Source organism: Haplochromis burtoni, unplaced genomic scaffold, assembly GCF_018398535.1.
Source record: "Haplochromis burtoni strain Fernald_Lab_line unplaced genomic scaffold, NCSU_Asbu1 Contig_514, whole genome shotgun sequence".
NCBI lineage: Eukaryota > Metazoa > Chordata > Actinopteri > Cichliformes > Cichlidae > Haplochromis > Haplochromis burtoni.
The window spans coordinates 177,563-202,732 of record NW_024582875.1 but is presented as its reverse complement, the minus strand read 5'-3'; the positions used below and the strand labels follow the sequence as shown (position 1 = coordinate 202,732).

The 25,170-nt window shown below is 42.7% G+C and overlaps 2 protein-coding genes across 3 annotated transcripts in view; one reads left to right on the top strand and one right to left on the bottom strand.

Annotated features, from left to right (window-relative positions):
• Positions 1-4,788: 4,788 nt before the first annotated feature.
• On the bottom strand, positions 4,789-14,541 carry smcr8a (Smith-Magenis syndrome chromosome region, candidate 8a). The gene is made up of 3 exons (XM_005947013.3): positions 13,908-14,541; positions 10,514-12,277; positions 4,789-7,918 (listed from the first exon to the last, which is right to left on the bottom strand). Exons 1-3 carry the CDS (start codon positions 14,507-14,509, stop codon positions 7,462-7,464), a joined length of 2,823 nt encoding a protein of 940 aa, XP_005947075.1. The 5' UTR covers positions 14,510-14,541; the 3' UTR covers positions 4,789-7,461.
• A 466-nt stretch (positions 14,542-15,007) lies between these two features.
• The window catches only part of top3a (DNA topoisomerase III alpha), a 19,262-nt gene continuing 9,099 nt past the window's right edge, over positions 15,008-25,170 (top strand). The window contains exons 1-17 of one of the 2 annotated variants that reach the window (XM_005947015.2): positions 15,008-15,118; positions 17,271-17,330; positions 17,420-17,493; positions 17,585-17,660; positions 17,818-17,926; positions 18,043-18,186; positions 18,288-18,458; positions 18,557-18,657; positions 19,992-20,066; positions 20,190-20,272; positions 20,562-20,772; positions 20,911-21,096; positions 21,257-21,386; positions 22,018-22,131; positions 22,225-22,390; positions 22,520-22,666; positions 23,302-23,424. In XM_005947015.2, coding sequence (XP_005947077.1) covers positions 17,280-17,330; positions 17,420-17,493; positions 17,585-17,660; positions 17,818-17,926; positions 18,043-18,186; positions 18,288-18,458; positions 18,557-18,657; positions 19,992-20,066; positions 20,190-20,272; positions 20,562-20,772; positions 20,911-21,096; positions 21,257-21,386; positions 22,018-22,131; positions 22,225-22,390; positions 22,520-22,666; positions 23,302-23,424 — 1,961 coding nt within the window. In that variant the 5' untranslated portion in view covers positions 15,008-15,118; positions 17,271-17,279. Of the gene's footprint in view, positions 15,119-15,633; positions 16,183-17,270; positions 17,331-17,419; positions 17,494-17,584; positions 17,661-17,817; positions 17,927-18,042; positions 18,187-18,287; positions 18,459-18,556; positions 18,658-19,991; positions 20,067-20,189; positions 20,273-20,561; positions 20,773-20,910; positions 21,097-21,256; positions 21,387-22,017; positions 22,132-22,224; positions 22,391-22,519; positions 22,667-23,301; positions 23,425-25,170 lie in introns of those variants that run through there. The other variant, XM_005947014.3, reaches the window with a different exon arrangement.

Genomic DNA, 25,170 nt, shown 5'->3' with positions numbered 1-25,170 from the left:
GGCCTCCTTGACTCCGCGCTCAAACCAGCGTTCCATCCTGGACATGGAGGAACGCTGGCTTGAGCGCGGAGTCAAGGAGGCCATGGCTGTTGATCAATGGTCCTAACCCTAACCTTAAGAGAGCTGTGCATAAACAAATACTCCCAAACTTCAATAAACTGAGGCAACATTGTAAAGAAGAGTCGGTCGAAATTCCTCCTCCACAGTTTGCAAAACTCTGAACATATTTTAATGACAGCTGATGTTTACTCTCCACTTAAGTTAACACAGCAAAACACACTTTTCAGCTTTTTGTGTATTTTTAAACTGAGTTGGGGGTTTTTTGTTTCTTTTTTGACACATGGAATGTAAATGTGCATTTCTTTAATGCATGAAGCCTCAGGGTTTGTGTTTGTGTGAACAGTGCGATTTATAGTCGCCTGCACCAACATCGTGCCAAATGCATTTGCCTTCTGCCTGTTAGATTTTAACTCACAAAAATGTACTTGTGGGAAACTGGCACAAGTACAGGGGAGAAATTAGAGCACTGTGTGTGCTGCCCACATCCTTGCACCCAGCAACTGAATCAGGAGGAGCCACAGTCAGCTGATCTGGAGTCTGCTCTCTCCGTAGCAGAGGGCCCAAAAAATGCACCAAGGAACAGATGCTCTTTAAAGAGATCATAAATGCCGTAATTACAAGCGCCTCAAGAAAGGCAAAGGTGTCGCCATCCGAAGAGTCAGCGTCTCTGTGGGCGCAAGTTAAAGAAAAACCACTAAATATCAAACAAAAGAGGATCAAAAGTCTTGAAAAAGTCATTTTTAAAGTCATTTCAAAGGTGCTGGATATTCCATAAAGACTGCACTGGCTGTAGCTCAGCCGCACCAGGAAGTGGTCATTTCTATATTCAAAGATCGCCTCTTCCGAAAGAAGCGAAAACGAACAAGGTTATTCTCATGGTGTGGTGTGGAAAAACAGAGGACGATGGAGGCCAACTACCAGAAACTAAAAAGATCTCCAAAAGACTTTTACAAGAGTTTGAAGATAATATATTTCCAATCACCATCTGGTGTTAGTGGCAGATCTTATGATGCTGACAAAAAAGAGCATGCGAGCGCACTTATTCATGCTGTACATGCTGCAAAAACTTCCCACTAAAAACCTTTGGTTAAGCAATGGATCCAAAGAGATGCAAAGGAAGAGGTGGTGGAGGAGGAGGTGGTCTAGGACACCGGGAGGAGGTGGGGGAACATAATTGGCCATCGGGCTCTTGTAAATGTCCCTGGTCAGCGTGGAGGGAATGTCACTATGTGCGCAGCCATCAGAACAACGAGGAATACTCCACTACCATGCAATTCTAGGAACCTATAACACTATGCTTCTCCTTGCTTTTCTTGATGGTCTAAAACAACATATGTTCCAGCTGGACTACAGGGAACCAGCACAGCCAGAGCAGCCTCACTAAGTTGTTGTTTGGGATAATGTCAGCTTCCATCGTGCTGCTCTGGTTCATTACTGGTTTACCAAAAATACTAATGTCTTTCTGCCTGCATACTCTCCCTTTGTAAACCCAATAGAGGAGTTATTTTCGGCATGGTGGTGCAAAGTGTACGACAGAGAACCTTATGTCCGTGTTCACCTCCTACGGGCCATGGAAGAAGCCTGCCTAGATATATCAGTAGATGCATGCCAGGGGTGGATCAGGCATGCATGAGGATTTTACCCCCACTGCCTGGCCAGGGCCAATATAGCCTGTGATGTGGATGAGACGTTATGGATTTGTGTTTACTGTTTGATTGATCCTTTTGATTTGTGATCCTCTGGAGCTTCTTCTGAACTGAGAGAGCAGTGAATCCAGCTGATGGTGAGCGTGTTGAGTATTTACCTAAACAGCCCACTACTCCCCAAAATCCACACTCTGTGTTTCCCTTCCTCTTGATAGACTCTTCTACCACACTAAGCATCCAGCTTGTACTGTCTCCAACCTCGACATCCCAGCTGTGAGTCCCTGAGTTAAAGCCCTCAGAGCTCATGACAGAATAGAACCAATCAAACCTCTCTGGATTATCAGGAAGCCGCTGCCTCGCTCCTTCTCTCACTGTTCAGATCTTCAGACAGGATAAGGTCTGGATGAGCAGTGTTTGGGTCCAGAATGAGAGGAGTGTAGGAGACCATGTTCTTCATGTTGTTCCAGATGTTGAAGGTCAAGTTGCCCAGGTGTTTGGCTCAGTCTATCAGAGCTCCTGAAGGCAGCTGTGGATCATCCAGCAGGAGGCAGCGCTGGACTTTTTCAAACGAGAACAGCTTGTACAACTGAGGGATCGTATAAGAACCGGAAAGGGCATGTTTAGAGGTGTGGGCCTGCTCCTGAAATTAAGATATTTTATCTCCAAAAATGTGTGAGTGCAGGTGTTTATTGCAGGTCAAAAAACATTTTCTGAAGCTCAGAAAATAAATTGTGACTCAGTGTTGTGAGCTTTTGTTTCAGGCTTTGTTCTGGTTATTTGTCAGTTTCCCCAACAATGGGGGTGTTGTCCAGTCACACAAAAACAGGTGGTGTTTAGATGGATTCACTTTGTTACAGACCTATAAAAGTGAAATGGATTGTAAACATGTGTTTTTGGCTCCTCTCACTGAACAACCAGCAGTTACTGCAGGGGTGGGCAACTCCAGGCCTCAAGGACATCACCCAGAGATGGCCCTAGACGTCTCAGGACACATACACAGTGTGTGTGTGTGTGTGTGTGTGTGTGTGTGTGTGTGTGTGTGTGTGTGTGTGTGTGTGTGTGTGTGTGTGTATAAAAAGATTCCTCTATATATATATTTTATATATATAAAAAATATATATATCCTAGAAAAAACATACAATATCAATCAATACACTGGGATCATTAAGTCTGAGAGCTGCATTGGATTAAAATGGTTTTTCCACCACTTTTTTCATCTGCAGGTCACATGTCACTGTTGAGAAACCCAAGCGATTAGTTACATTTTCCATATAAAAATATAAGACCTTCCCTTTGATTACATTTTCTCTATGTAGAATATTGAAGGGATGGTGGGAGTTGTTAAACATAAATGCGATAAGATCTCATTGAAAATGGAACAAATATGTTGTTGAAAAAACTCACCACTTGGTGGCACCAAACTACACACAAAGTCAAATAACTGAACAATTAATTATTGAATTTACAACCTTTGCTGAGCCTCCCTAGAAAAATATTCTCATTGAGTTTTATTAAACCACTGCGGTGTTGCTTTATTCATGGATACATGTCAAAGATGTTTTAATTTTATTATACTAAAAGTCATGTCATTATGAACATGTAATAAAACCTCGAACACTTGCTTGGACACCTTTCCTTGAACAGTCCACATGTGGTTTTGCAGGGCTCCTCAGACATATGATCTGATTTGGGTTTGATGTTTTGGGAGTCTAAACTTGTAAATCTGTGGCAAGTAAAATCATTGGTGTGGTGTGAGAATGGACTCGTTCGGTGAAACTTGTACATTTTTGCACTAATTTACAACATAATTTACTCTTTAGTAAAATCTTCCAAAAGAAATCACCAAATATAACAGTTTGACATGTTTAAAATGGTATTTTTGCACGAACAAGGGTTTAAAAAAAAAAAAAAAAAGAACTATTAGCCAAAAACTTGGCATAACTCAGCATGATGCACTGTATGTCCTTACACTACATCTGAGGAAACAATAGACTAATAGTATCTGGACTTCCCTGAGCCTAGTTCTGTCTAAGGATGACTATTGTTGTGATTTGGCACTATATAAATAAAATTGAGTTGAGTGATGAATCAAATTTTTCAGCATGACAATGATCCCAAACACACTGACAATGTAAAAGCAAACCTGGATAGGAAGAAAAATAAACCACACACACTGTGGAAAACTATCAGTCATGGATTGGCCTCCCCAGAGCACATACCTCAACATTATTGAAGCAGGATGGGATCATCCTGACAGAGAACAGAACAGAGCCAACATTGAAAAGAAGAGCGTTGAAGGTCCTTCAAGAAGCCTGGAGAACTATTCCTGAAGACGACTTAAAGAAATGTAAAAAAAAAACAAAAAAAAACTGCCTTAGAGAGAATAAGTGTGTTGAAGAATAAAGGTGATCGTACCAAATTTTGACTTTCAAGCTTGTTAGAATTGCACACTGTTTTTTTTAATATATATATGCACCTATATTTCCATTTCCTAGCTAAATATAGAGAAATGAGGAGCGACTTGATACTTTTGCACAGTACTAAACATTTATATATTTCTTCCAAAAAACATATTCTCAAAAGCAAGATATAATGAAGACAGTTTATCGTCTTTGAATTTTACCAAGATGCTAAACAACAAACACCAGAGACATCAAAGCATGTTCCCTACAAAATCATTTGATCATTAAAGACTGAACCAAATGTCACAAGTTAGACACTGACCTGCCCACACGTTCACTTCCTGCAGAGCATGGAAATAAAATCAAGAGGAATCATTTCTGTATTGGTGCAGACTTTTTTTCTCCCCACATTATTCATTTACTGGCACTTTCTCCACCCTCAGCCACTTTTCCTTCTGCTGCTCCAGCATTGCAATTAGATGTATTCACAGCTGAACATTTATTATTCATGACACCTCAAACACTGACACCTCTGCCATCACTAAAGCCACTCACGCAGACACAAATCTGCTGGTCTCTGTCCTGCTTAAGGGTGATTTGTACTGCGGATTGTGCTGGTCTGTCTTTGCAGTTTCTCACAGTAAGGTTCAGCATTATCAACACAAATTACAAGTGCTTAATCAGGCAAAAAAATAATTTAATAAATGAATATCATCAACATGGCATTAAAAACATCAAGACATTCACAACGTGCTTTATTCAGGTCACTGGCAAACACACCGCCGTACGGAGCGGAAGACAGCTCAGCGCCCCCTCATGATGAAAGGTAGACATGATATGGCAACGTAAGGACACTGAGTGACAACATGTTAAGCACACTGTGGTATGGCTTTTTCAGATTACATTCAGCTTTTTGCATTAGGGAGACATTAGCTACTAAAAAACAAAAAACAAATGCTGTAACATTTGAGCAGAAACAAAAAGTAGCTTTCAAGCGCTTTAAACAGACATCACATGCAGCAAAAGAATGATAATCACTAAGCCCGAACTGCACTAAACGGAAATACACTGAATGGAATTTTAAAATTTTCAGATTGCTGTCAATTGTTTTAAAAGCCTTGATTGTAGTTAGAAGACAGCAGACTTGATCCTATGCTGTTTGACCTTTCACATTAAAACCATGCATTCACAAGTACAGTTACCATGACAGCTCCAATCACTGACGCCACAGAACTAGGAACAATAAAATTTAAAGACACTGTCGAGGACGCTTCTTCATTACTGGCCAATATAACTTCAATAATTAAAGTGGACCTATTATGCTTAAAGGTTGAGGAGTCCGAACCCCAGGCTATAAGTGACCTGTAAGTTAGTAATTACAATGAAGGGCACATTTACATTTAGCTAAGCTGCTCTTGCAGTTATGCTAAAGCTTGCGAGCTTTGATTAGAAGTAATAGCAGTTATACTGTACTGTCAGAACACTTTACTGGCCACATACCTTTGGTATTTCTTTACAGTTTTCCACTTTAGTGTCAATTTCAGCCACTTTCCTCATCTATACAACTATTAAAGAGGATATACTTTGTGCAAACGCTGAAATAAATATCCAGTGTTCTGTCCCACAATAAGCAGACAGCGTAAACTTGTCTGTAAAACCTTAAACTCACCATCTTCTTCTTCTGGATCGAATTGGGAAGTCGTGAAACTGTGCATTTTAATAGGCTTACAGTTTGTTTTCAGAACTTTATAAACGGGTACATGGAGATGGCGCCAGTCACCTGCACCAGATTCTGTAGTAAAAGTCAGGTGAAGAGCAGCCAATCAGCAGGAAGGTGGCTAAAAGGGACAGCTTGTTTTACACACTGGATGAACTAAGGTGCCCAATATAAAGTAAGATAAATACCAACTACTGTGTGAATCATGGGAAGTTACACTACTGGAGCTCAGCAATGAAAGCATGGTTCTGTAAATTAGGATAATAATACAGCCACTTTAAAATGTCTTACTTCTTCAATTGTCCAAACACAAATGTGCACAAATCACAGACAAATGGTCAGAATCAAAAATAACAATAAATACACAACAAAGATTTGTTCAGAACACATCCCCAGCAAAGGTTTGTTAAATAAAGGACAGGCAACTGTCTGAAATCAAACCCCAGATGGCATGAGAAAGAATTTCCTCTCATAATAAAAACTATACAAAACAAAAAGCGTCCTCAAAACTGTTCAGCGTCTGGTCAAAGTCACTTCATCTAAACACGACGAAACCGAAAAGATTATCAGTACAGCGAACACCCCAACACCACGACAGCCTCACACAAGTTTAAGACAACAGTGAAATCGAATACATTTAGGTTAAGAGGCTATAAAATCTTCCTGACTGTGTGAGGAATAATAATAGTGAAAATGCTCAGCAGGAGTGAATACCAACAGGTTTCGGCAGCTGCTGGCTCTATACATGGTTAAATTCGTGTGCAATTACAGTACATGCAACTTATCACATGGAGCTGAATGAATCCAAGTTCTTCTAACTTCTTCATGCATGAGCAACCCAGCAGCCCTTAGTGCTCTCGCGGGTTAAGTCTAACTCGGTCAAATTCAGACGGTAGCAGGACATTCATCTGTGCAGGAATGTGCTTTAAAATTAATTCGTAACAAAGAGAGGATGAAAAATAAGTGTGGATGTGCAAAACGAAGAAAATTAAAGTGTTTTGACCTTTGAAAGTTCTGCGGTGATTTTCAAATAGATAGGAATGTCACGAAAACCTGCTGTAATAAGCCTCCGCGGTGCTAATTAGGTGTCGTAAGCAGACGTCTGTCCTCGATGGGCACAAAGTGTCAGCATATGCGAGTTTGTTCCCATAAGCCTGAAAAACATGTTTACATATAGCGCGAATGAAGTCAAAGCTGACAAACTGCTCCGTAACTGGTAGGTGTTGACACTTAGCTGAGACCGAACCTGCTTGCAAGCTGCCGGCTGAGCACACACGAGCAGTGGCGTCAGATTGAGTTCTGTAACATTTAACAGGTGTGTGTGTTTGTGTGCGCCAGCCTTCATCCGCTCTGTTCGGTGGCTGCGTCAATATGCTCCAGATCAAATACACTCAAGTGATCCACTCACACAGTCACAACTCACTCTGTATCCTTCTCTCTGCTCCGAAGGAAAAAGACAGCAAGGCAGAGAGAGACGGAGAGATGGAGCACAGATAAAACAATAACCAGTGCAGTGAGTTTTGTCCTGAAACTAAACTGACCTTAGACCTTATTAAGATCACATTTGGTCCATTAAAAAGTGAAATATCACAGATGAATTCTGCAAAAATGTAACAATCCTCCTCCCTGTGTGGTATTAGATCTTATATAAAATGCTGGTGGTGTAGTTAAAACTAAAAGACGGTGCTGCTGCACTACTGCCATTGGGCTGTAGGTACTGCTGAGTGATGAGCTGACTGAGGTAGAGCAGTATCTGGCTGTCCTCCTCGCCAAGCCCCAGCTGCTCCTGCAGGAAGCACCGGCGGCGGCTCTCCACGAACTCGGGCCCCTCGGTGGCGCTGACTGGCAGGTGGAGGTGATGGGTGAAAGTGAACAAGAAGGCCTTGGCCGCTAGGTGACAGAGCGTACTCTGTAAGTGGAGGAAGTAGGTGGAGCCCCGGCGGATGTAGGTGCGGTGGTCAGCGATGTTAGCGAGCAGCTGGCCACGATACGGCGGGCAGCGCAAGGTCTTCTGGTCAGCATCCAGGATGGAGATGTAGCGGCTGTAGCGGGAGAGCGAGTAAAGCATGCTAGAGCCCAGCGGGGATGCGACCCTGTGGGGAAGAGAGCGAGACAGCGATCCCTGTTAGTTCTCCCTCTCTCCCGTTACTCAAAAACAACTAAGGCAATTCTGAATGCTACTCATGAGTCTCATGATAAAAGGAACTATCAGGAGTTCAGCAACCACACTTGGAACATTTCAGGCTCCTGAAAATTCATCTCATTGCATCCTCCCTTATTTTTGGCATCATCACATTGCCTAGCAACTGGCAAAAATTACCTGTGTAGGGTTTATGCACCTATAACACCTGGTAAAAGACAAGGTCATTTTTAATTTTATGCCAATAACACCTAATCTCTAAAAAAAACAAAAAAAACAAAAAAAAAACATGCATGATACATTATGATATCTCTATTTTGCCTAGCAACCACCTAACAGAATATAATCACAGGCCAAACTATACTGTAGCATGTGCATGTAATAGTTAAACCCAGTATGCAAAGGGCTGTGTTTGGAAAAACAATTAGACTAATGAGAACAATCTGATCACATCTGATGTACAGTGCAGCAGATAACTGAAACAATATTTTAAAAGTGGGTAAAAGCACCAAATTAGGGGCTCTGTGGAGCCATTAATTAAAAAAACAATCCCATTAGGCATTTGAATTTTCAGTTACACAATTTTCCAATTTGGCCTGTATTACAGTTTTGGAAAACTGCTGTTTTATGTCAGAATTTCAATCACTGGATACATTTTGAAGGTTTTACTTTTTGTTTTTTTATATACTTCTAGCTATAAGCAAGACTACAAACTGTCTTCAGAGCAAGAAAACCTAAATGTTACTTTAACAGTCCAAGGACAGCTACAGTTGCACAGAGCTGGGGAGATCAAGGAATTAATTTTTTATCCCTTTGATAGCACCATCAACTGGGTAGCAACTGGGTTTGGATATTTAACTCTCATCCACTTACAATTTATTTGCACGTGACTCATTTAATTTCATGCATTCAAGGCAACATCTGTTCAGCTGTTTACCTACGTTTTTGATTTGGCTTTTTTTTTTTTAATATATATTTATTTTTAAAAACAGGCAAACACAGGAAGATGGATAGCAGTTTACGGTCATATAAACAGCCACTTCATATTGGTCTTTGGACAGGTTCAAGCTGACTGATACACCACTGCACTGCCCAGCTGTTTGTTATATACTGTAACTTGTGTAACTAATCTAACTATGCTACCAGGTGTTTGAGATTAGTTAATGTTCTCCACTTTTCTTGTTTACTTCATTGTAAAGTAACACCGTGAGGAATCTTTGAGTCTTTTTCTGACCAGAATATATATCCTTCAATCTGCATATTAAAAAAAAAAAAAAAAGTAGGATATTTAAAAGTAGAATGGGAGGCAGAGCTTTCAGCTCCCAGGCCCCTCTTCTGTGGAACCAGCTCCCACTTTGGATTTAAGAGACAGACACCTCTTCTACTTTAAAATTGTCCTTTTTGATAAAGCACATAGTTAGGGCTGGATCAGGTCACCCCAATCCTCCCTTATTTTTGTCACACTGCAACAGCCTCAAGTTGCTGGTGGATTCCCATGGTGCACTGGGCGTTTCTTCTTCACTCAATATGTGTTTACACAACACTCTGCATGTAATCTGCATTGTCAGGGATTGTAACATGTAGTCCTTTTACTGAAAAAAATAATCTCTGGCTTTCTTCAACAATGTGTTTTTGTCCTGTCTCCCTCCCCTTACTCATAACTACTCTTGGCAGATAGCTCCCCCTCCCTGAGCTTGGTTCTGTTGGAAGTTTCTTCCTGGTAAAAGGCAGTTTTTCCTTCCCACTGTTGCCATGTGCTTTCTCACAGATGATTTCCTAATGTTGGAGTTTTCTTTGTATTATTGTAGGATCTTTACCTTACAATATAAAGCACCTTGAAGTGACTGTTGTGATTTGGTGATAGAGAGAGTTGAATTAAATAGTCTTTAGACTTTTAAAGTTGACTTCTAAATGGAGGATTAATGATTTGTGATTTCACACTAAGATCATTTAAAAAGGCAAGTCTTTTAATAATAAAAGAGTTTATGTACCAATTCTGATACTTTATCTACTTATGAATGATTTCACTGTAGTGCTACATTACCTGCTGCACAGCTTTAGCATTGCACAATTCTGAATGTTATACGTGTTGTGTATGTATCAACTGGATGAGTGTAACAAATACACTCAGTCGCCTTGGATCCCCATCTTGTGTGAATGACTTTGGGGGATTCGCAGCCCACGCTGTCACCAGAAAGATGAGTAGAAAAAGAAGTTCAGGGACAGATGTGCTCAAGGTTGTATTGCGTGTATGCTTGGCTGTGTGAGTCATCAAAGTGTGAGTCACGGGGGATGAGTAAGAGTAGCGTACGGCGCAACACAAACAAGAAAATGTAGAATAAACAGTCACTTCAAACCTCACATTGATGGAGACTTGCTAAGGTTCTGTGAAAAGCAAACTTCATGCTTTATTTAATCTTTGTTAAAAGCATCATCACTCATTAGTTTGATTTTCCTAGTACTACCCTACCTGAGCTTAATCACAGACATTCGCACTTTCTAACTACCTATAATACCGAAGTGCATCAGAGTTTGACTCCATTCATACCTCTGCAATCCAATGAGTTTCCACCTCTGCAGGTCAGTCAGGGTGAAGGGACAGGACAACCAAGCTTGAACCCTCTCTCCACACTTCCCCGGAGCCGGTACGAAGAGAGCCAGAGCCGCCACCAACCGGCGGACTCTCCCCTCGTCTGCCCCGAGCACCACCAGGGTTCTGCCACTCAGCAGGCACCACAGGGCTTGGATGGCAAAGGGGTACTGACGCACAAACCTCAAGGCTCCTTGGCCAGCCTTCTTCCTCTGACGCAAGGTCACCACCGCCCCATAGCCTAGAGGTGACGCGGTCTGATCGGACCCCGTGGAGGCACTCATGGTGCAGTCTGACCCATCCTCCGCCGAAGTACGGGAAACTGCATCTCCAAGGAGGCCGCTAGGCAGCTCCAACCCAGTCACAGGGCTCTCCGAGCACGGAGAGCCGACAGTGTAGTCATCCTGGAGTGGAAGGAGGGCCTGGGGTTCCTGGTTGACCACAAGAGTTTGAGAAGGCTGCAGATGGAAGTTTTGGCAGAGACGAGGCACCGCCTCTGGGGCAGAAGCCTCATAGAGGAAACCCTCCTGGGCCATACAGCATGCTGTGTCTATCGGAGCCAGCAACTCAGACCCACTTACTCCTTCACACTCCTCCTCCCGGTTGGCCTCAAGCTCAGACACCACTTCCAACAAAGACACGGGTGTCTGGTGTCCACCATTCTCACCTTCATCCTCCCCTGCAGTTGTCTCCATCTCTTCACTGCTGCTCTCTCTCTCCAGGTTATGGTTTGGGTCAGGGGTCAAGTCAGAGTCAGGATCAGGCGCTTCTGACTTCATACTAACCAGACCCTGCTGCATCTCTGCTAGACCCACTCCACTCTTATCACTGCTGAAGCTTCCTTTGGTCTCCTCTGAGCTCTCCTGGGTTTCAAGAGTCTGGTCTGAAGGGGAGGACTCCAGATGACTCTCCCCAAGTCCGAGCTCACTCTCCTGAGTAACACTGGTCTCAGAAGCCGGGTCTAGATGCTCCGGACGTTCCAGCGCATCCAGCTCATGAGGTTCTGGTGTCAGAACAATAGGAGGCGGATTTAAGAGTACATAATTATCTACAGCATGGTTCACAGCACAGAATGGTCTTAGTGTTCCCAGTTCATCCTCGTCATCATCACTGAGGTCCTCCTCAAACAAAAAGGCAGTGACTCTCTGTTTTCTCTGCAGTGCCTTGTCCAGGCGGCGTGTGTAGAGGTAACACAGGTCACCCCGGAAACTTCTTTCTGTCTCCTTCAGGAGCTCCACAGTGGCCTCATAGAAAGTCTTGTCACACAGCTCCTGCAGGGTCTTCAGGCGCTTGTCAAAACATTTGGCAGATTTAGCTTTGATCAGCTGTGGCGTGTAGGAGAGCTTGCGTTTAACACCCTCCTCCTCATCATCATCATCATCATCTTCACCTTGTCCACGAGGATGACCCTGTCCATCCTCTCCTTTCCCCGCTTTCTCACTGTAACCACAAGGGTAGGCAATCTTGGCGTATTTGTTCAGCAGCTCTTCGCACTCACTCAAGCACTCGTCCACACACTTTTGGCAGGTGACAGCATGAGGATCCCGTCGTGGACGGCGGTGGTAGGAGCTGATCTGCTTCAGCAAGTCCCTGTGTTCAAAAATGCTCTTTTCCACATTGGCCAGTTCGTTGGCCTTTTCCACAGCATGAGCAGAGTACATGCTCTGAGGCCCCGCCTCTCTCTGCAGGCCCTCCTCCCGCTGCAGCACAGAGTGAGTGTACCTGAGGAGAGCACAACAGAGATAGTGATCGACCTGTTTTTCACACAGGGATATAAATATTAACTGACACAACAGGATAAGACTAACCCAGCACAGGAAACACTGGATACCTGCAGCTGAGACCCACATCTTGAAGCAGAGTGGGGATCATTTTATTTCTAGCAATGCTATTATTGTGGCTCCAATGATATCTGTATTGATCTGCTAACTGATTTTACCAATACATTAATCAATGGTCAAATGGATTTTTTGACAGCTATAAAATGGATTAAATTCTGTACAGAAATACAATCACAGGCCACTTTACGAAATATAGCTGTTCAAATATCTAATCAGTCAATCACGTGGCAGCAACTCAAAGCATTTAAGGAATGTTTGAAATATTTCAGAAGCGACTGCTATTACTACCGACTGTGCCACACAAACATCTCTTGGGTTTACAGAGACTGGTTTGAAAAACAGAAAATGTCCAGTGAGCGACAGTTCTCTGGGAGAAAATGTCTTCTTGACACCAAAGGGGAATTTCCAGATGGCAGGAAGGCTACAGCTACTCAAATAACTGCTTGTTACAGCCAAGTTATGCAGAGGAAAGTCACTGAACACACAACATGTACAGCAGCTGAAGACCACAGTGGGTCCTGTCAGCTAAGAACAAAAAACTGAGGCTACAGTTTCTTGTTACGTCACAGTCCACCTGAGTGTTGTTGCTTACCATGTCCATCCCTTTATGACTACAGTGATCATCTGATGGCTGCTTTCAACAGAATAACACATCATTTCAAAAAACATTAATCATCTCAAACTGGTTTCTTGAACATGACAATTAGTTCACTGTACTCATACGGCTGCCACAGTCACCAGATCTCAGTGGAAGCTCTCCTGTGGAACAGGAGATTCACATCACAGATGTCCATGCGACAAATCTGCAGTAACTGTGTGATGCTCTCATGTCAATATGGATCAAAATCTGAGAAAAGCTTCTAGCATCTTGCTGAATCTAAACCATGAAGATTTAAAGCTGTTCTGAAGGTAAAAGGGGGGCCAACACGGTGCTTCAAAGATGTGCCTAATAAAGTGTCTGGTGAGGGCACATTGTCGCCGGAGGACAGGATAATCCTCTCACATTTCATTTAGCATTATAGCAGTTTAAAAATATTTTGAAACCTATCAACCTAGTATCAATTAAATATCAGATTACTCATATTTTTAATGCCATCATGTTAACATTTGATTCAAATAACAGCTGTGCCAAAGCTCAGCCTCACGGTTCAAATCAAACTAGTTAATCAAATTATATCAAATCAAACTAATCTCTTATCACTTATTTTCTGCTGGCTAAATGTCCAAACACACAAGGTTTTTCCTTTAAGGGTTGAGAATCCCCTACCTTCTATTTAGAGCACCTGTTTGTGTTATAGAGTGTCAGTACTCAACAATGACACCCATCCCTGATCCTTCTAGCCCACAGAAACACAGAAGCATCATTCTAGCACACATCAGTAGATCAAGCTGCCAAGAAATCCTGCTCACTGAGAATCTGAATACAACTATCTGATGTAAACTTCTCATTTGGATGAAGTCTTTTTAAACTGTATGTAGGAGAACAGTTAAGGTTGCGCTGGCATTCTTACTCAAGGTCTCGGAGCTTCCTCTGGAGTTCCTTGGCAAATGCTCTCCTGTTCCCGGCCTTCAGGCACTCTGAAGCCTGCGAGAAGCGAAGAGAAAGCTCCTGAAACTGCAGCATGATCTTCTTTTCATCTGCTGCAACGTAGGCCATGCAGAAGGGCCGCACGAAGCCTCTCGCCTCAAGGTCATAAAGGGTAAGGTGATGCACGTAGGCAAATGCCCCCTCTTTCGAGTCGCCCAACACCACCCTGGAGTCCTCCACAAAGCTGAGCCTTGGGTAGCCAGTGCCAGGCGGATGCCCCACGAAGGAGGCCTGGTAGTCCACTGACATGATGCGCAGGGAGAAGTAGTTGAGGTCGAAAGTGCCACAGACTTTGGGATCATCTGGGATAGTAAGGAGAGGCTGTGGGCCCACCTGTTCAGAGAACTCTGAGATGAGGATGAAGTCTTTGGTGAACTTGGCATAGGAGGTTTTGGCCCAGGGGTTGGAGTCAGCCAGAGGATAGAGGGGGACAGAGAACTCCTCTGGGAGAGGCCAGGGATCAGGACTGGTCTGCCCATACTCGTCCTCTTTAGCGAAAGCCACCACATCCGGGGAGCCTATCATAGTGGTGTTTCTAAGCAAGACATGAGAAACACGAGACACGAGTGCAGTTCCACTAATAGCCTTAAAAAACAGTTAAATTGGTCATCCTGCACTCACACAGTCCATAAAGCACCTCGCCAGGTGATGCTGATTAAGCGACTTGAAAGGGGTCCAAGAAAATCAATTTGTTTTATACAAGTCATAAAGCGGGGGGACACAGGTGTCCCTAAAGGCATCTGCGCCCCTGCATAGTTTAGTCCACAGAAGAGGATCGCTTATTTTAAAAAAGAAAGAAAGAAAGAAAGCAGCTGACTCACAGAAACACAAATCAGCGTCTGTGTTAACAAAAGCAATTATCCAGCGCCAATCACAGCGTGCTAGGAGGCATCAGGCCATCCCTGCTGTGCAAGAAGGAGAAAAAAGGATAAAGCTGCTTTAGCGGAGAGCTTGTTCTTTCCTCCTCTTCAAGTCTTCACGTCTGCCCTGTGTCACGGTAATTTCTGAGTCCGTGGCTCAAACACCGGGGCCGCAGAAACGCCGCTTACAGCTTGAAGCGCTGCACTGAATTCCCACAGTCAGACACGGACGCCATGTTTACTCAGCTGCCTGCCGCCCGGTCACGTGATCAACGTAAGTCCCGTGTGAAGGAAATCGACCCTGAAACCTAAATTCAATTCAGTTTATTTTATTTTATTTGAATTCGTCAATATAGAGGTTTAAAGCACTCCACGGGTATAAATACATATTAGGAAATAAGATCTGGGGGGTTTCCCCCCCAAAAAAAATTATTATAGAGCCTTAAAAGCTACTAATTAATTGTCAATTTTACATTTTAGAGATTTTTTTTTTAAAAAACAATGTAATATATTCTAGAAAGTAAAACCCAATGATCAAACTCCAAATTACCAATAGTAAGTTATTCTGGCATGTAAAAAATGGATGTATTTATAGTGTATTTTATTTTTTTAACAACCGAGTAACATTGCGTTAGAGTTATTCTATAAAAAAACTAATAATAAAACATATGCTACACATCTAGACAAAAGTAAAATTGAATGGACGTATTGTAATATTCTTTCTAAGCCTGTTTTAAGGTTTTCATTTGAGGTTTTGCGTCAGGATATTTGCGACAGTGTTCCGACCTTGATGACGGCAGTTTTGACAGGCAGGCGCGGATTTTGTAAACAGAAGTAAGAGTGTTCCTGTGTCTAAGGTCCTCTTCATTTTTTTTTATTGCTAATTGTTGGTAATTTTCGTGTGGCAGGTATATATTTCCTCTTTGTTCGCTGTTTTATTTGTGGGAAGTGAAGTTAGTCAAGCTTTGGTTGCCTTTTTTGCTCTTTGTTGAAGTTCCTGGGAGCTGATAATATGTAGCTCCCCGCATCAGCTAGCATGCTAACAAAATGGGACGAGAACAGCGCTGAAGCTGTCCGTTGAGCCGGCTGCTTCACGTGAGAGCGGGTATGCTAGTAGCGTGTCTCCTCAGGAGATCTGTGCTTTTATCGGGACTACGGCGGCCGGGAGTCCAGCGGAGGTATTTCTGTGCGGCGCAGAGTGTCCTCCAGGACACATTGCAGCAGGAGGCAGACATGATCCGAAGCCGGGGGCAGATCCGTCGGGTCCTCTGCGTGGCCGAGAAAAATGATGCTGCTAAGGGGATCTCTGAAATTATGTCCAGCGGCAGGGCCAGGAGGGTCAGTCACATCCCCTCACACACACTCACCTCAGACAGACAAATCTGCCAGGCTAATGTGTCAACTCTCTATCAGTTCCAAAATGTGTAGCACTGGTAAAAAGTCTTGAGCCACCTATCATTTCTTTATATTTTGCTAAGTAAACATACACAAACATACATGTAAATACAGTATATAAGGCATTTTTTATTCTGTTCTCTCTCAGGATGATCCCACACTGCTTCAATAATGTTGAGGTCTGGGCTCTTGGGAGGCCAATCCATGACTGATGTTCCATTGTGTGTGTGTGTGTGTGTGTGTGTGTGTGTGTGTTTTTTCTATCCAGGAACGCTTTTACTGCATTAGCAGTGTGTTTGGGAATATTGTCATGCTGAAAATGAAGCTGTTGCCAATTGGACATTTTCAGAGATCGTACTGTTAGAATGGATTGAATCTAATCCATCCAATTCTGTATTTATAATTTCCCTAACATTACTGACTGAAATGAAATCCCAAACCATGGCAGAGCCTCCACCGTGTCTTACAGATAGCTGTAGACAGGCTGATTTCCTCTGTACATGCTGAAGAGATTTGAGTAAGAAGTTTCAAGTTTGGGTTTGTTTACTTCCTTAAGAATGGCTTTATGACAGGCACCTTTCTACAACCCTGGGATATGTTATTGTTGTGAGTAACAACTGTGATATATCAGGGTTTCTCCTGGCTAAAAACAGGCCTTTGGGAGGATGAACACTCACAGAAGCACAACTGGTCCCACATATAGCTGGACCAGCAGTGAGATTGTGTTACTTGTGTCTGTGAATTTGTCTGTTATTTTTGGTCATTTGATAAACAAAGATGTATTTTAAACTCGAGTAAATTAAACTCCATTTAAATAATATGTGCAGGGAAAAAGTACATATATACACAATAACAAGATCTCTGACAGACACATTTGTATTGTGTAGCTTACATAAATATGTTGAGCAAAATAAGAAACGCCTGTAGAGTTTGACTTGTCAACCATACCGATTTCTCCATCTATACATCTGACAATACAACAACAAATCTTTGGTTGCTCCAGCACTCATTGTCTTGTTTTTTTATTTTAGAGGGAAGGAATGTCGAAGTTTAATAAAATCTATGAGTATGAATATCATCTCTTTGGGCAAGTAAGGAAAATTTCATACATTTACCTAAATGTCTGTTCTTTGGCGTTTCACTTTGTGTCTGATTTTTGTCCCTGTGCTTCCTTCACCAGAATGTGACTGTCTCAATGACATCAGTATCAGGGCATTTACTGGGTCTGGAGTTTAAAGCTCCATTTCAGAAATGGTAAGTTTAAAAATTTTGTTTTTTGGGGGTATAAAGCATCAAACACGCTAACAGAAAAAGCTTATTGTTTTTCATCCTTTTCTCTCCAAAGGCACAGCTGCAATCCGGTGCTGCTGTTTGATGCAGAAGTAGAGAAATATTGTCCGGATAATATGTTACAGATTAAGGTAGGCTCGTTAACTGTCCTCCTAATAATAGGAAACATCTACTGAAATAAATGATTATTTTGTATTTCAGTTCAAAGTTTACTCTTTATTAAGTCAACTGCTATAACATTCTTCCTCTCCTCACTTTCCTTTTCTCTGTCCTTTTTTTCTTACATAGCGAACGCTAGAGAAGGAGGTGAGGCTGTGCCAGGCCTTGGTCATCTGGACTGATTGTGATAGAGAGGGAGAAAACATTGGCTTCGAAATCATAGATGTTTGCAAAGCAGGTATAGCAGAAGTCTGGATGTTTTTGTTGACTGTGTAAGGCCTCAGAAGTTCAGGCTTCATGTGAAAAACCTGCTGCTAAAAACATCTCCTCTGTCTGCATTTTGTTTTCTTTCAGTGAAGCCAAATTTACAAGTCTTTCGGGCAAAGTTTTCTGAGATCACGCCCAACTCAATCCGAAGAGCCTGTGAAACTCTAACAGAGCCTGATGCTAACGTCAGCGATGCAGTTGATGTCCGCCAGGAGCTGGACTTGCGTATAGGTAAGACAGCACTCGCTCTTAAGCACATGGAAGGCTTTGTGGGGATAATGGATTGGGTCAAAGGTCAGTGATTCAACAAATGTCTGATGCATCCTTCATAGGTGCATCTTTTACTCGATTCCAGACACTTCGCCTGCAGAAGATCTTCCCAGAGTCCCTGGCCAATCAGCTGATCTCATACGGCAGCTGTCAGTTTCCCACTCTGGGTTTTGTGGTGGAGCGCTTCAAAGCCATCCAGGCATTCATACCCGAGACTTTCTATAAGATCAAAGGTTTGTCTGTGCACACACCCCAATACTCAGCAGAAATTCAGTGATTTGGGTTTTAAAAGGATATTCGCCTCTCTCCTTCGTGTCTCTCTTTGCCTCAGTGATCCACGAGGTGGAGGAGGATTGTGTGGAGTTCAACTGGAAACGAAACCGCCTCTTCAATCACACAGCTTGTCTAGTGCTCTACCAGATCTGCATGGAGGTATGTGCCTGCATTTTTTTATGTTGAATATCCTACACTTTGTTCCTTCAGTGATTAAAAACTCATGAGCTGTTCATGAAATAGTCACGACCTCTGATCTGTTGCTTTCATGGGTTTGTTTTAGTTGTTATTCTATGTGAGACTGTAGCTGCTGTGATTTTTCTGTGTGTTTATACAGCCATGAGTGTTTTGTGTTGTTATATTTTGATTTGGGGGTTTTTTTGCTTATTGATGAGAGAACAAAGTTGTCATCTGGCTCTATGACTCTCATCGAGACACGTGTATTGTTTACTGTCGAGCCCAGTAATTAACACTTCATTCTCACTGTTGCCCACAGAGAGAAATGTGAGAATCGGAAGAAAAACTTAAGTCAGAGAGACTCAGCAATGTTTGTCTCTGTGCGCCGGGTTTAGTCTGCAGTTCTTTAGAGTATTGGAGGATAACAAGTCAAACTGTAGGTGTGATGAACTTATTCTAGTGGGGCAATGAGAGCCTGATTCTGGTTAGAGAAGGCCAGCAAGGAAGTTCCTGCATTATACCTTAAAAGTGCACACTATCTTTTTATAGTAACATGGTGAGACGGCTCACATGTAGTTCCAAAACCAAAGAGTTCAGCATTCAGTTGTGTGGTCCATTTATGGCTCCACTTAGCTTTTTTATTTTCTTTTTTTTAAATTTGTTCCCCCGTGTTGGCAGAGAAAAACTGTTAATGGACTTTAAAATGTGTCCTGAGGAGACAAACAGAAGTTCACATTTCCTGTTTGCATTCACAGCTTTTCACCAAAACAGACTACAGGTGCTGAAACAATTTCCTTCCTCACTTAACATTTGTGTTCCTTTTTCTGCTTTCAATTTGAAAATCTGTATTATTTACACCTCACACTCAAGATTGAGATGGTCTTTGATTAGGTAGGCATCTCACATTATCAAGCACTACAGGTCCTGTTACTACTAAATTAAACTATTCATTATGGGGGGTCATTGTGGCCATTCAAGAAGCTTTTCAATGCACAAAAACCCCACACCACTTGGGCCAGAGTAGCTGGTGTTTATTTCAGCTGTTGCAAACAGATAAGTAACATCAATAATATTTTTGAGGATGCTAAATCTAACCAACAGCAGAAAGTAAAAGAGTGAAAAGTACAATCCAAGGTTAGTATCCACCTTGAAAGGCACCATGGACATGTACCAACTGTGTGTGAGGTTAGCGCATCTCTATGCTTCTCCTGCTGCTGTTAGGACACCACAGTAAGTTTCAAGTGTTTTCAACCTGCACAAATAAAATGATATAAAAGCCGCGTGTGAAAAGAGAATATCACTTCATTCATTTCCAGGATCCCATAGCAACAGTCACCTCAGTAACCAGCAAACCTAAGAGTAAATGGAGGCCACTGCCTTTGGACACTGTGGTAAGAATAGAAAGCCAAACAGCTGCACATAAATGTAAAACACACAGCAACTTAAAAAAAAAAGATTTTGTCCTGCTGCTTTGGCCCACTGCAAATAGTCTTCTTCATTTGTCTGGCCTACAGGAACTGGAGAAACTGGCTTCACGGAAGCTCAGAATAAGTGCCAAAGAGACCATGAAAATTGCAGAAAAGCTCTATACTCAGGGGTGAGTGTGTGAATCTTTTAGTCGAAAGCATTTTATGTGATGTAAAAACTGCTTTCCAGAGAATAAACTAATGTCTCGATGTCTGAACTTATTTCACTCTTAAGCCTAATGTGTGAGAGTGTTTGTGGGTTCAGTGAAACATACAAGTGCATTTAGATGTGTTCTTAGTTTTATACACAAAGAACGTCCACTCTGGAGGTTCGGCAATCAGTGATTTTACATTTCCAGAGCGTTCCTACATCGTGAATCATGCGTCCTTTTCTTTGTTCTTTTTTTTTCTTCTGCTCAGGTTCATCAGCTATCCCCGCACAGAGACCAACATTTTTCCAGCAAACTTGGCTCTTACCCCACTGGTGGAGCAGCAGGCTCACAGCCCGGTGTGGGGGGCGTTCGCCCAGCGAGTGCTTGACCAGCCGGGGGGACCCAACCCAAGACAGGGCAAGAACTCTGACCAAGCCCACCCTCCCATACATCCCACCAAGTTCACTAACACACTGCAGGTAGCTTGGTGTGATCAATAACAGGGATTTTTTTTTTTTCATTTCTATTGTTTCAATTTTATGAACAGAAAACAACCACAGAATCTGAGAAGATAATTACAATAAACACTGCTTGTTGTCTCTTTGTGTTCTTCCCAGGGCAATGAAGGACGTGTGTATGAGTTCATTGTTCGCCATTTCTTAGCTTGTGTATCCCAGGATGCTTTGGGACAGGAGACTGTGGTTGATATAGATATCGCTCAGGAGAAGTTCTCCGTCTCGGGACTCATGATCATTGCAAGGAACTACCTGGATGTTTACCCCTATGACAGGTGGAGCACAAAGGTACAGTGTGGGTGTTTAGACTGACCAAACTTTACCAGTTTTGCTCTAAACCCACTTAAACAGCTCAAATAGTGACTGTGAGCTGAAACATTCTTGGCATTCATTACACATCTCTACGTTATTGCTTTTTGTGGACAACATATTCAAATGTGCTCTACAGGTGATTCCAGTGTATGAACAAGGCTCTCAGTTCCAGCCCTCTGCTATTGAGATGGTGGACGGACAGACGAGTCCTCCGCAGCTGCTCACTGAAGCCGACCTCATATCGCTGATGGAGAAGCACGGCATTGGTATATAATTGACGCACAAAGTCAGAAATTCTGTTTGTTTGTTTGTTAGTTAGTTTTGTGTATTTGTCGACTTGTCACTAGTCCATAAATACTTTAAATGATGAATATATGTAATGTGTGATTTTTCACAGGATGAGAGATTTAAAGACCCAGTACATAAAGTGTCAGTTTAAAATATTTTCCTTACAAGACCAGCTCACTGTCATGTGATTTAATGGAAGAAATGTTTCATTATAAAATATGTTGTTAGGTTTTGATCATTTAGTGAATTAAATATCATATTTTAAATTAAATATTAGCTTTAAAATGTGATCTCTATAAAGAGATTCATGATTATATTGACTCAGGTCAATAGTATTCGGCAAATGAGGGAATATTACATTTTACCCCCACTTTGTTGAATTGGGGCCTCGGACAATTAAGGCAAAAGAAAGTCCAACTTGGTCCAACCCAACTAACAAGTTGTACCTAATAAAGTGTCTAGTGAGTGTATGTGGATATTTTTTGTGTGTTGATCTGGTTTAATAAAAGCAGCTCCACCTACTAACACGTCAGTATAGACCTTCTTTGCTCCGTACTCACAGTTTGGTGTCTAATGTGAGTGTTACTATGCTAACTGTTCACATTACAGGTACAGATGCAACCCACGCTGAGCACATTGAGACTATAAAGAGTCGCATGTATGTGGGCTTGACAGCTGACCAGAGGTTTACGCCTGGAGAGCTGGGCATGGGGCTGGTGGAGGGTATGTGCACGCACGCTCGCACTCAATGTAAAGCTCGGTCACTCAGTTAAGCTGCGTACATATCAATGTGTGCGTGTTTGTGTGTGCGTGCAGGTTATAACTCCATGGGCTATGAGATGTCAAAACCAAACCTGCGTGCTGAATTGGAAGCAGACCTCAAGCTGGTGTCAGAAGGCCGAAAGGACAAACAGAGCGTGCTGCAGCATCACATCCAGAAATACAAGACCGTCTTCATTGAGTCCGTTAGGAAAGCGAAGAAGTTAGTTGCATTTACCTTGTAGTTTACACGTGTGTATGTCTGCATCCTCAATATTAAAACTAGTGCGTAACCTTTCCTGCTATCGCTGCATCCTGCTGGTAAGAAGTCGTATGTCTGCTGTTCCCTCAGGTTAGATGAAGCGCTGTCTCCCTATCTCGGTGCAGCTCACGAGATCCCTGAAGCAGAGCAGCAGGACATGGAGATCCCGCTGCCGGTGAGGAAGTGCCCTAACTGTGGTCGGGACATGGTGCTGAAGAAGAAGAGAGAGGGAAACAGGTGAGACGATGGAAGCAACGGAAGCTGTAATAAAGAAGGATGCGTTTTTCCAACCTTCCTCAGCAGGCAGTAGAGATGTATTTGTTAAAAATACACCGATTGGGCAAAAAAAGAAAAAGAAACTCACACCTTCTAATATTTTGGCCCTTACCTTTGGTAAAAGCACACATGCGCTGTGGCATCTCCCAGTGTGGGAAAGTTGGACCGTTATATAAAGTCTTCTCAACACATCCCAAAGATTCTCACTGGGGTTAAAGTCTGGACTCCGTGGTGTGTGAAAATGGTGTGTCATTCTCCCTGAGCTGAACTATCACAGTTTGAGCCTGATGAGTTCTGGCATTGCCATCTTTAATGTGCCACCAAGGGGCATACTAATGGAAAAAGATTGAACTTGACCAGCTCAAGGAACCTCAGATGCTAACACTGCCACCACAGTCCTGTGTGGTAGGAACTTCATGTGATTCTCTTTTTACCTGACGCACCCATCACATCTTACTTTTATTTTTTTAGTTACATTTATTCATTTTGATTATTTTTTTGGGGGGGAGGTTTCTACCATCGTAGCGGACATATAAACACTTTTTGCACCCTCGCTGCACTCTGACCTCTCAGCTGCTCTCTGTCTCCTCCTGCAGTAAATACCTGTCGTGTGTGGGCTTCCCAGCCTGTAAAACAGCAGTGTGGTTTCCTGACGTGGTGCTCGAGGTCAGCAGAGATGAAAGCACATGTCCTACCTGTCAGCCACACCCCATTCATATGTGAGTATTGATTTGTATTAATCTGGACAGTATTAAAGCCATTCCTCATAGGAGTGCTTGATAAGTTACCAAACTGAAATGTCCTAAATAAAGTAAGGCTAGCTTACTGGGATCAAGGGTTGAGTAATGCTGTGACAATGCTGATCTGTCTCTTCCTCAAAGACTCAAGTTTGTAATTTGCTTTGTAGTACAAAAAGATTATTTGTATTTTCCCTTTAAAAAAATAAAAAAATAAAATGTCCAAAAGTTGATTCTTGGGCGATCGTGGCTCAAGAATTGGGAGTTCACCTTGTAATCGGAAGGTTGCCGGTTCGAGCCCCAGCTTGGACAGTCCCAGTCGTTGTGTCCTTGGGCAAGACCCGTTGCCTACTGGTGGTGGTCAGAGGGCCCGGTGGCGCCAGTGTTCGGCAGCCTCGCCTCTGTCAGTGCGCCCCAGGGGGGCTGTGGCTACAATGTAGCTTGCCATCACCAGTGTGTGAATGGGTGGATGACTGAAAATGTAAAGCGCCCTTAGCCCATAGGGACTAGTAAAGCGCTATACAAATACAGGCCATTTACCATTCTGTTCATCTGGACGTAGCGTTTTCAGTGGGAGAAACGTTTCGTCACTCATCCAAGTGACTTCTTCAGTCTCAGCTGACTGCAGGTTTCCCCAATCTTATCAACAGTACATTCGCATAATGACTGAAGCTAGCACCACTGAAGGAACAATAGGTCAGTTCCTTCATCATAATTATGCAAATTCTCATGACCATTGATCAACAACCACTGATCAAAGCTCACTGATCAAAGACCACTGATCAATGGCCGTGAGTACCGTTCACAGAGAGTTGGGGAATGGCTGCAATCACAGCATTGTAAGATGGTGAAAGATGTACCCTTAGGTCCCCTCCTTGATTCAGAGATGTTCTTTCCCTTTTCACGTAAACGGCCTCCTTGACTCCGCGCTCAAACCAGCATTCCTCCCTGTCCAGGATGTGAACATCCTCATCACTGAAAGAGTGTCCACTGGCCTGCAGGTGTAAATAGACTGCAGAGTCCTGGCCTGACAAGGTGGCTCTTCTGTGTTGTGCCATCTGCTTCGCCAGAGGTTGTTTGGTTTCCCTGATGTATAAATCCTGGCAATCCTCCTGGCACTTAACAGCGTACACTATGCGTTTTGGGGGGTTTAAAAGCCACAGAGACACAGTTTAGAATGGATTCTGAATAAATGAATACATTTTTAAACATCCATTATCTTTCTTCTGTATTTTCCTGTATTTATTTTGATATTTTCATCACTTTTTGCATATGGTTTTTATTGAGCCATATTATTTGACTGTGTCATTAACACTCCAGATGAAGAATAATTACACCTTAAATACAGACTAGCAGAGCTGTAAGCGTGGCTGAAGTCTTCACACACATGTGGTCCTCGTTGTTCACTGTGTCCTTCTGGCTCTGTGTGTTTCATTAGGCTCATTTAAACTGTGCACAGTAGATTTGTAGTGCTACTCAGTTTTTATGCAAATGTCCTCTGATGCAATGTGAGTGACAAATAGGTAAGAAGCATTCGTATTTACGACTGTCCTGCACTAAAGGAGTTGGGATCAACTGCTGTCCAGCCAGAGCAGTGATCTCACATTATGTGGTCAGTGCTGTAGTTAAACGGCCTTCACGAGAGGCCAAAGAGTGCCTCCTACTGCGTGTGTGTGTGTGTGTGTGTGTGTGTGTGTGTGTGTGTGTGTGTGTGTGTGTGTGTGTGTG